This window comes from Volvox carteri, assembly GCF_000143455.1.
Source record: "Volvox carteri f. nagariensis unplaced genomic scaffold VOLCAscaffold_22, whole genome shotgun sequence".
NCBI lineage: Eukaryota > Viridiplantae > Chlorophyta > Chlorophyceae > Chlamydomonadales > Volvocaceae > Volvox > Volvox carteri.
Window position 1 is genome coordinate 73,163 of NW_003307565.1, and position 11,397 is coordinate 84,559.

At 50.5% G+C, this 11,397-nt stretch overlaps 1 protein-coding gene across 1 annotated transcript; it reads right to left on the reverse strand.

The window, feature by feature from the left end:
• Positions 1–1,728: 1,728 nt before the first annotated feature.
• On the reverse strand, positions 1,729–5,619 carry VOLCADRAFT_91614 (uncharacterized protein; the record flags this gene model as incomplete). Its single annotated transcript, XM_002951158.1, has 6 exons — positions 1,729–1,755; positions 2,189–2,257; positions 3,771–3,849; positions 3,922–3,993; positions 4,850–4,905; positions 5,482–5,619. 6 exons carry the CDS (start codon positions 5,617–5,619, stop codon positions 1,729–1,731), a joined length of 441 nt encoding a protein of 146 aa, XP_002951204.1.
• Positions 5,620–11,397: the final 5,778 nt, after the last annotated feature.

The window sequence follows — 11,397 nt, forward strand, 5'->3', positions numbered from 1 at the left end:
GGCAGCAGTAGCAGCAGTAGCAGGAGGAGGAGGAGGTGGGGGAGATGGAGGAGGTGGGGAGGAGGAGGGGGAAAGATGAACCACGAAGGAGTGAAGCTGATGCCAAGGAGGATAGCCTGATGCGCCAGAAGTATGTAAAAACAAGTGACTAACCAGTGGCGACTTGTGAAGGAGGAGTCCTCGCGCCTTTAAAAGATAGCGGAAGACTACCTACCAACTCGATGACACCACCCTACCTGCCTGCGTCGTGTGATGGACGGATGCAGCCCTGGGCTCACCACCATCCCAACATCAGATGACGATGAACTACGCACCTACGAGAGCCGAAAGGGGCCTGTCGGCCTAGGGTCTAGTAAACAATAGACCCTATAAACGATACTGTAATAACCTCGCTAGCTAGAACCATGCACCTATATACATGCGAGTACTCCGTCCGTAAAGCTTTTTGCCGTCTATAGATCCTGCCCCAGTATCATAGATAGGGCCGGTCCCTGCCACATATGAGGGAACGAACTGACAGCTAGGCATTTAATATCAAACAGGTGTCACCGGTGACCGAGCGGCAGTCGTCGAGCTTCTCAAGAATCGACTAGCTTCTGCCATAAATATCAAAGAGGAGAAAGAAAGCCGCAGCTCATATGATGTGTGAAACAGGGGGGTGTATCTTTGCCCGTGGCAGCTACCCTGCGAAACCCTGCCTTCCCCGGTATTTCGGGGCACCCGAATCCAGTCACCCTAGTCAACTTCTCAGTGGATCGCCCAGGTTCCGCACCCACCACCAGCATCCAACGGAATCTGCCTGGTCGACAGCGGCCCAACTCTGTTCCTGGTCGGCTCGCAGGTTAACTTTATCCCAGGTCACCATCGTCCATCAACTAGGGGCGCAATGCCTTCCACCATCGGAAGGACTTTTGACCCTAACGGGTATCGACCTCCCGGGGACAATGGTCGCGCCTTACCAAACCCACATATATGATACCATGTCATACATATGATACCACACATATGATACCATATGATACATGTACATCGTCAAGTGCAGGTAGGCCTCGCTCGTTCGTATTCCCAATTGTTCGTCAACGGGGAGATGTACATATGTTAAACTTAGCTGCTCACAAACAACGGTACCGACTCTTGCACGCAACGCCGCCATGGATTGCCGACAAAAAAGGCTTACTTTACGCGGCCGAACGAGCTTTCCACTGCAAAGGCTTCGTTCGCAAATTTATACCGTAATGATACGAAAGTTTCGCGCCACACCTTTCGTTTTGGGCCACGAAGTGTGTCACAGTGGAAAAAGCTCTATGGGGAAAATTATTTACTTGTCGCGAAAATGTGTGGCACGAATGTGTTGTACGCCGTGTACATGGTGTAGAATCGGGGCGTTTGGTAAACCGCACCTGACTTTGGTGCCGCACCAACGGGCCTGTCTTCTGTTCTTCTGCGTAAACATATAGTAAACGATATGTCCAGCAGTTTGGGAGCTTTGACGCTGTCGCTCCTTGTTGTGGCTTCCTGGAGCCCCGCGAAATGTGTGTTCATGTAAACAAATGTGTGCCATAAAAACTGACAGCCCTCGCGAATTGGTGTAACAAAACGAAAAATTCCAGCTATATTTTTGGGGTACCCGCGAAAGGTGTGGCGCGAAACATTCGTATCATTACGGTATACGTACAACATTTTTTTCGGACAGTGCTGACAGTGCTGGATGGAGAAGGCATCTTATCATTATCTGAAATACTTTTCCCGGAGTAGCTGAGGGTAAACACAGACAACTGGCAAGGAAGCGACGACGGACGGCGGATTCTAAGCATCGTAAGTGCGGAGCGAGCACGGAGGACACGTAATTAAACCTGTTGTCCTTCACAACTTTCCTATATACAGCACAACTTGCTATGCTTTGGTTGTACTTGCAACTAGTTTCTGACCGCAACGAAGTATGCAGTTAGTTGCTTAAGTGCCTTCAGTCGCTGCTGGTCCAAGCGGCATGTAAGAGCAATGATAAACAAGCTATTCTTTATTATAAACATTTTGCATATGCACTGTTTTGGTAAACGCTATGGGCAACTTCTACTTTGTAATTTGCTTGGGGCGGCTGCTGTGCGTTAGCCAAGCGCTGGCCGGGTCTTAAGAGCGCTACACCATCAGCGATAGCTTACATTTTTGGCCGCAGTGGACGTATCCGCACCTGCAGGCTACTGTATGTAAGGGCAACCGTGCGCAGCTGCGCTACCGTACCCTTCGTTTCTGGGTTAGCCTATGGCCCGGAGGGTTTGAATTGCGGTCACAATTGGTTTTACATCTTGCCAGGACCTTGACGGTCTGGTCTGGTCTTAGATTACCAAGACCTTGAAAGTTACTAATAGTGATGATATCGGTATGTCAGAGGGTTGCAAAAACGGTCTAATCCCCCAATCCCGGGGTGTGGTAGTGGTCAGCCATCCCCCCATCCTGGCTGGGGTGACCGACTCCCATCTCCCATCTTAGGGGCCCGGTGCTAATCCCATCCTTTGAGACAGGTTTCCCATCCTGCCAGCCTGGGTCCCATCCCCAATCCTATGGCCAGGGTTTCCAATCCCATCCTGCAGCTGTGTTCCCCCAATCCTCATCCTGCCAGCCAGGGTCTCTTCCCAATCCCTTCGACCAGGGCCATCCCCATCCTGCAGCTGTGTTCAGATCCGAAAGCTGTCAGCCAGGGTCCCATCCCCATCCCTTGCCAGCTACAAACCTACTCCTTACGTTTACACAGGTGCTGTAATATCGGCTTTCTCTTTAGGCGTAAATCAGGGGAATGACCAGGGTTGTTTTCTATTTCCGCGAGATATTTTTCTCTTGCTCTATGGCTTATTTCCTCTAGCGTCAAATTCCGCCCGGCTGTGTTCGTTCCGAAGCAGACTGAAGCGACAAACGCTCGTTGAAGCGGATCTCGACTGAGGAAGAACTCGCATCACAGAGGTCTACGTATCTAATTGCACACTGGCTGCTATTGCAAATCGCGCGTCCTAAGGGGGGAAGGACTGTTATGTTCGAAGGACGGCCACAGCAACAAATTATAATGCTGTGGTTAGAATGGCAGAACGTACAAGGGTGTTCTGTCAAAATGTCCATGGCTGGGAACGTGCACCATTGGTTCAGGTTCATAGCGCAGGAGTTCAGCTGCACATTCCGGCGCCAACATTCCACGTTGGGTGCGCCAAAGCGCTACGATAAACAACCTGATAACATTACATCAAGCCAGACAGTCCAATTGGAATGCTTTTGAGTCGACTTGGACTTCTGCGCAAGAATTGCTCCTATGCACTATAATGTGCAGAGTTACGTGGAGTTGTGCCACAACAAAACAAAACAATAAAGACTGCAAACTTTCTCAGAGTTGTGCATACTGGCTTGGGAATGCGGTGCGGCATGATGCGGCCAGCATCTTCGCGCCTTGCAACTTCAGCTCAGTTTGCATGAATATAACCAATAAAACATCACAGTACTAGAGAAGCAGTTTGTATGAGGAAGTAACATGAAAGCTTAACAACTAACTCCAGGGTGGGCCTCACTTTGAGCCAGGACCCCCAAAGCGGCTTGCTGTTGATAACGTTTTGTTGGCTTAGATGCGACGGAGCGAAGCGACCGGATCGTCTAAGGCTGGTTCTGTGGTGCTGTCGTACAACTGGGTCGCAGTGGCGACTTCATTCTTGCTGCTCTCCTGGTGAAGTCATTATGCCTTCACGCAGAAGAGCATACAGCCTTGTCCAACTAGTCAGCGTGACAGGCTGTACTTGGACCCCCAAACCGGCTTGCTGTTGATAACGTCTTGCATGTTGATACGCCTCCTGCGGACTTGTCCCCCAGTAGGGTCTGCAGATTGCATACAGATTACGTTCGGGTCTTATTCAAAGTGTCCCAAACTTCGTCTTGGAAGACGCCCACCTTCTTAAGCGCAAGCTATTAACAGTCCGACGACCGTTTGTTATCTCTTCCAGAATGGCATCCGATGGTGCCCTGTGTGTGGATGTGCATGGGCCGGACAAGGTAAGAACGGGGTTGGACTGCGTCTGACTGAAGAACTGGCACCAATGGTGCACGTTTCTCACATTTACACCAAGTCGCGTTCCATGCCTGTTCTATTCCCAATGGTGTTAACCTTCTGCAGAAGCGTCAAAAGCTGGCAAAATTGACGGGGTTGGGCTTCGCCAGGGACATGGCCGAAGTCATCGTGGAAACGCTTGGGATGGACCCCATCGGGCAGTCGGCCGATGCCGGAGCAGGACTTCCTTGTGTTTGAGTTTGGTTAGCTATGGGAAGCGACTTGCAAGCAGGACTTCCTTGTGTTTGAGTTTGGTTTGCTATGGGACGCAACTTGCAAGCAGAACCTCCTTGTGTTTGTTTGAGTTTCCATGCAAGCAACTATGGACAACTAAACCATCCATCCTTGGCCTGTTTTGCAGTCCTGTCAGTATTCCAAGTTCTGCACCTGCAGCCTCATTTTACAGCAGAACACCCAATTCTAATCCTCCAACTGTGTTCCCAATCCTATGGCAGCGACCTCATCCTAAACTTGCGAAAGCCTGCAATCCCCGTCCTGTCGACCAGGGTCCCATCCCCATCCCTGGCCAGGGCTCCCAATCCCCTCCTTGGTCAAGGTTGCAATCCCCATCCCTCAGACAGGGATCCCATCCCCATCCTCACCCCCGACAGCAATCCCCATCCCAAAAGTAGTGTAGCACGCCTAATCCCTAATCCTCACCCTGAGCCCCACATCCCATCCTGACGTCGTCAACCCTATTCCCCATCCCGCCTGACCAGTACCTGCCCCCAATCCCCCATCTCTGCAACCCTCTGGGTATGTAACCCTTACCTTCTATGTCCTGGCCGATCAAGCTTCGTTTCCTGCCTGCTGCTGATGCCGAGATTCTGCAACACAGAATTATTTGGTTTTTGGCTATGGTGACTTGCATTCGGTGAACATACAGACAGCGCGCGGTGAATTCTACAGATGATAATGACGAGAAATGGAGCTCGGACGTGTTATTCGGTAATGGGAAGCCGGCGGTCCATTGGGAACATCTTTTATGCGGCGCCTCTTCCTATAATTTAGTCGTCTATATTGGGTTCTGACGGAAAGCAAGTATGTTTCGTTGCTTGTGTACCTTCGCTCGTCCAGCAGATGCGAATCTGACTTTGTGATACAAGTGCTGGCTGCGTCATTTTAGTGCGGCTTTGCGATGGAATTTATAATTTGTAACATTCATGTTGGCCAGCGGAAATCCTGGGCGGGGCACCAAGCTAGAGGCCGCCGAGCGCAATCCGCCTTCCCTCGCTCGTCGCCCTACATACCCTCGCTTGGTATGCGGAACCCCGCAGTATGTAATTACCAGGTCCAGAGGATGCGAGTTACGAGCACCACAATCGATTTTCATTTTTCAAGTGATGTGGGTCGCCAGCAAAAAATTTGACTAATAACATAGTCTTCGTATACGTAAGGCTTACCTTCTGGCCGGTCGAAATTCCCGTTGTGAGAAACTCTACAACATGAATTTGGACAGCACTGAAGATTATCTTTAAGAGCAACATGCATGCTTGTATTAGCGCCCAGAAGACTGGCAAGCGGCGGCGAATCCTGAACATTGAGCGAGCCTTGACACAACCCACGACGAGTTATCAGGAGAGCCAACGGCGGTCCAATTCACAATTTTCTATGCAGCAAGTACCGCAGACTATTTTCTCTGGTCGTTTGTGCCATTGGATTCTGACGAGAGGTATGCGGTTGCTTGGGTGGTTTCCAGGTCGCTCGTCCAGGTACGATTTTTATTTTGCGGCTCGGTAAGGGTCCGTGAAGCCCCGCACTGCTGACAGCTTCTTAGCGCAACATTATGCCAGCTAGTACCAGAAACTATTGTTATGCGCTTGGCAGTGGACGTCCCCGGGCCGTCGTACTAGGAACGACCTTAGTCCGACGCGAATAGCCCTACCCTTGGTATATGACGCATGCAAGGTCAGAGGATGTTGTTGCGACGAACACAGCTGATATTCAATACTTGCAACTAATAATCAGACTTGCCATGCTTATTAGTGGTAGGTGACATTATGTTACTCTTACTACCTTGGCCGTTCGGGCTTCCTGCTGATGCCAAAACGTTACAACATTTTTGCCGGATAGTGATGCTGGGCAAATTCATTTAAATTGTTTAATATAATTTTCATTGGTACGTGCATTGGACAGGCAGCAGACAACAGGCAAGCCGCGGTGAATCTAAGCAAGGAGCGCGCGTACAACGACCGACCCGCGACAAAAGCTGATAAATAAGCAGGCGGTCCCATTCACAGCTTTCCTATGCAGCACCACTTGCTGCGCTTTGGTAGTCTGTGCAGTTGGATTCTGACGAGAGGTATGCGGCTGGGTGCTTTTTTGGTCGTCCAGGTGCTACTCTTACCTGACGCTCTGCTAGGGACGCGCGCAACAATCATCAAGCCCTGGCCGCTCCGTAGGGAATCACGTTTAATACATATGCTTAACAATGGAGGCGTCGCACACAGTAGTCCGACCGTCATCCTACCCTTTGTACACGGCGGCACATTATTGGTCAAAAGGCCCAGCAGAGGATTTGAGTCGCGGCCATACATCACTATTGGCTTTTTATGTTTTCCCGACTAATAAAACGTCCACCGACCGATTTTTCACAAAGCGACCCACATTTCTTGCGCGGCTGGCACGCGGAGGGGGACAGGCAGGCAGGGACAATCCATTGAGGGGGGGAGATCGATAGAACGAAGAATGAGAGATGAGTGAGGCCACATGAAGCCGCCGCACTATTCATCTACATCAAATGCAACAACTTGTAGTGATTACCACGCACATGATATTGCCATGATAAGGCTTTTCGGCGCTCAGACTTTGTTTGGTTCGCTCCGTGCAATAATTTGTGAAGGAGGATAAAGAACAGCGGCCATATATATACACACTTTTCCTACGCATCAAGTATTACCGTCGCCAGCCATCGCTTTATTGTTTATCTATCTGAGCACAGCGCTGATCATACTAAACATGTACGGCTGCTGCAGGCCTCCCTCGGAAATACGCTCGTCAATTGAGGTGCATGGTGTTGTTGGGGCTCCTCCAGGTGGCTGCCGCCGGTTCCTTGCCGGCCACGGCGCAGCAGATCATCACACAGCAGCCGGTAGTAGAAGGTAAGTAAGATGCAATTGCAACAGACATAGAGGTTCTGGTAGTGGGCATGCTAGGATGCTATCAGTCCACAAATGAGCAAATAAATGCACATGCAGCTACCAAGCGAGCACAATGATGTGCTGCAGTAGGTGGCCACGCCGAAAAGGCCTCTTCTGATGCTGGTGGAGCGCCTTAGCGCGTATTTGTAAACGTCATGTGTGCCGTACTACTATGTAACAGCTGCTACATGTGCCGAGGTGCCCCTATGATGTTGTGTATGTATGTATGTAGTGTGCATCAGTAAAACCTCGTCCCTACCTATTTCACGGGGATGTCGCCTATAGGCGATCAAAACCCTAACTGACGTGGACAGGACACTGGTGGTTCAAACAATTCGTCATTCCCAGCGCCCTTCCACTCCACGCTTTATGTATTCGCTAGCGCTCATCAGAAGGGCTGGGCTGGGTCGCATGGCTGGATGTGCTGGGCAACTGTAAAAAGCTTGGTCGTCTATGTATATATATGTCGATCCCGTGATCGATACCCATTAGGGTCAAAGTCTTTCCGATGGTGGAAGGCATAGCGCCCCTAGTTGATGGACGGTGGTGACCTGGGATAAAGTTAACCTGCGAGCCGACCAGGAACGGAGTTGGGCCGCTGTCGACCCGGCAGATTCCGTTGGATGCTGGTGGTGGGTGCGGAACCTGAGCGATCCACTGAGAAGTTGACTAGGGTGACTGGATGAGGGTGCCCCGAAATACCGGGGAAGGCAGGGTTTCGCAGGGTAGCTGCCACGGGCGAAGATACACCCCCCTGTTTCACACATCATATATATGTATATGTGCCTGGAAACATATACATACCTGCCCGGTGCGTGCTTGCAAGTCGTCGTGTAGAGTAGTGTTCCTATCGCGTGGTCGGCTAGGGAGCCTCCGCTGTGAGCATGACACGAGGCACCTCCGTCCAGCCGCGCACACATGGCGTATATGAGTGCCTTGTACCTGCTCATTCACCCGCAGCTTGTCCTCAGTTTGCTGGCTACACATCGACCTTTGGCCTTGACCATGCTGGTGATGACATCGGTCGAGCTTTATCCCCTTTAGTGGCGCTTATCGAGTGTAATGTGTCACCACACTGCCTGGGCTTCAACAATGCATCATATTACAAGCGGGTAGTTTCCCCCTTGACGCCGTCTGTTTCCACGTGCTTCTACACCAAGATACCAGGTACTACTTTTATATCTCTCTCTACTGGTGGTTGATTGTTGGCGAGTAAAAGTGTATCTCTTCTTAACCTGCCGTCTGCATAGTTTTACTAAAACATACTAGGAAAGGAACCATGGAATTGATAATTATTAATAGACTTGTAGGAACCGGTAAAATGATTTTTAAGATCATTTATTAGTGGTAATTTATGTCATTAACAATCCTTTCTGCAATATGTTCTGCAATGTGTGTGTGGTGGTTACAGCGGGCTCCAGTTTCATGAAGAGTAGATCCAGCAGGCCAGCTGGCTGTGCACTGCACCTGAGGCGATAAGACACCCACCCAGACCAGACATCGCAAGTTACCTGGATAGACAGCAGAAGGCGAACCCAAAGGGAAGGTTTAGAACCCACAACCACTGGGGGATTTGCCAATAGGCTCCCCATGTAAGGGTTCAGCTCTCTTTGCCTGGTGTTACATTGGTGCGAATTGCTGGGAGGTGGGAACTCCCGAATCGAATCCGGTTGCGGACATATCGCGCACCAGGCACGATGCAGCATACTCTTGCCCCAAAAGTGGATGCCCGGCGGTGTAGCAGCCGGTACACAGTACGGCGCTATAAATACGCGCGTAGCGCGACCACCAGCATCTCGAGAGGCCTTTTCAGCGGCCAGCTGCTACAGGCGGGGCGAGAAGTCTACCAGCTGAGAAAAAACAAAGCCCTCCATCTCGGACGGGGACTGACGAAATGTCACAATAACAAACGAACTCACAATCCTACGGGATCTCAAATAATCTAAATCCTACGGGATATGCCCGGGGGCGCCCGAGGACGTTCGCTCGAAGGGTGGAGGAATGTAAAAAGGGTTCAGCTCCCTTGGCATCTCCCTGAGTACTCTTTGCCTGGTGTTACACCCCAATTGGCAAAAGCCCTCGGACCCCCACAAGAAGGCCCACCAGCAGATACTGACGGGAGCTTGCACATGGTTACTAGATGATGTGAGAGCCTTTCTCGGAAATATGTTAAGTCCTGAGCCAGGCTCTTACAGATGAGGCCTGTGCCCTAAAACTCCCCAAAGTAAAAGAAACCAAAACAATGAATTCGGAGCTGGTGATGTATATATTCGCAAGAAGGGGTGATGTGCCCCAACAGAATCCCATCCTTTCCGTGGAACTCCTAGAGCTGCGAAACCCCAAGCACGGCCCCAAAAGCTAACAACTCGAATGGCCTATGTAAGGCAAGGGCCAGGTAATAGCTGCAGCCATAATGAATATCGCCGCCCCTGCTCCATGGCTGACACCGCAGCAAGAGCCACAACATCACAAACACATTGTTGCACTGTTTGTGGAGCTTGGACGGGCCAAAGCTGTTTGCGTGACAGTGGTGATCCCATTGACAAATCTGTCAACTCACTTTAGGGTGAGTTGGTCCGCCACTGCCCGTGCCACCGGACAGAAGTGATGACAGCGAGGGGATACACCCCCTCCCAGCGAATGTACAGGGTAACCTCCATGACCACACACTGCAGGCCGCGACATCCTGAGATGGGAAATTCCTAGCATAAACGTTCATCAACCGTGGGGCGCCACCAAACCTCTTTTTGTTCATTTTCCCATCTTATGTTAGACCATAAACGGTGGAAGGTCTGTTGCAAAGTTCTTCATCATCGTATCACGTCTTTTTCCAGGAAAGAATCGAACGGCGGATGCTAGATCCTGTGATACCCAGGATACTACACAAAGTAGAATGGCCTCACCCAGTACCTCGTCACCTCTTTAATGAACAGGGGCTACTATGGGCTACTCGACGAGCCACAGAAAGTGGCGAAACTTGCATATCAGTCGTTAATTTACCGGATGGATCTTTTAGTCTGATGGGGCATCACCAACCTAACCTCGACACCAGGTTTTGGGTAACATGCTGAATGGGCGGCCCCATATGGGCGGTTCTTTATTCTGCTCTGAGAGCAACAATAGACTAGCCGCCTGTCGCCAATGCGCTGGGGTATCAGCCAAGAGATCGACAATAGCACTAAAACACTCATTCCACTTACGAAAGGTGCAAAGGGATTGAGCTAATGGGGTGCATGGCTGAAGGTATTGCTCCACAGCTTGATGCCATGCCCTGCGCATTACTAGCCCTGCCTTCTAGAGCATCCCGCACAAGAAGAACCCTGCCCCCAACGTTTGCAGTGCTTCTGTGAGGACACACCCCTAGGATGTGAATGTCAGCAACCATGCATGCCGTACAGCCCTGCGATGTCAGCGAGAACCTATCGAGGGGTGAAGATTTCAGGGTATCCCTATATATATAGCGGACGAGGGAGAATGAAGATGACCTCCCGCGTACCCGCATCAATACCAATACAACGTCCATGGCCCCCCCGGCTTTTACGGACACACCCGCACTTGTGTGCGGAACTTGTAACTTGTAACTTGTATAGCAATATATCCGATGGCCATTTTCATTCCTTGCCATTTGTAATCCGAAGCCCAGCTTGCCCATATAAGGTGGGGACCTCTTCAAATTCTGCGGAAGGAAATAAATTCCAGGATTGCCACCAACCTAGTTGCTGGTAGTAGGAGCAACTTTGTAGCTCTTGAATACCGACCACGAGCACAACACCTGCAGCTGCTCGGAAACCGTTTTTAAAGCTGTATTTGAGAAATCCCCCTTCCATTCACAATCTTAACTTATTTTTGTAGGATGTTGGAGGCTGATATAGCATTTATAGGCGAAAGTTAGGAGGGACGAGAGGACTGAGGAATCGATGAGCTAAGCTAGCCTAATGTCCTTTACTTGAATAGAGGTTCCTTGGTCCACCATTCCATCATGTCACTCTTGCCAGAAACGAACTCACATTGCCGTCATTTCCTTTTTCAATCACTTGGATATGCCCCACCATTGCCAGGACCACCACTGCCGCCATTCCCCAAAATCAACAAAGCCACAATTAGCAACAGCTCTTACGCCGCTTTAATGGGAGCTCCAACTACCTTCACACCAATAAGCCCACCATTACCACCACGTCC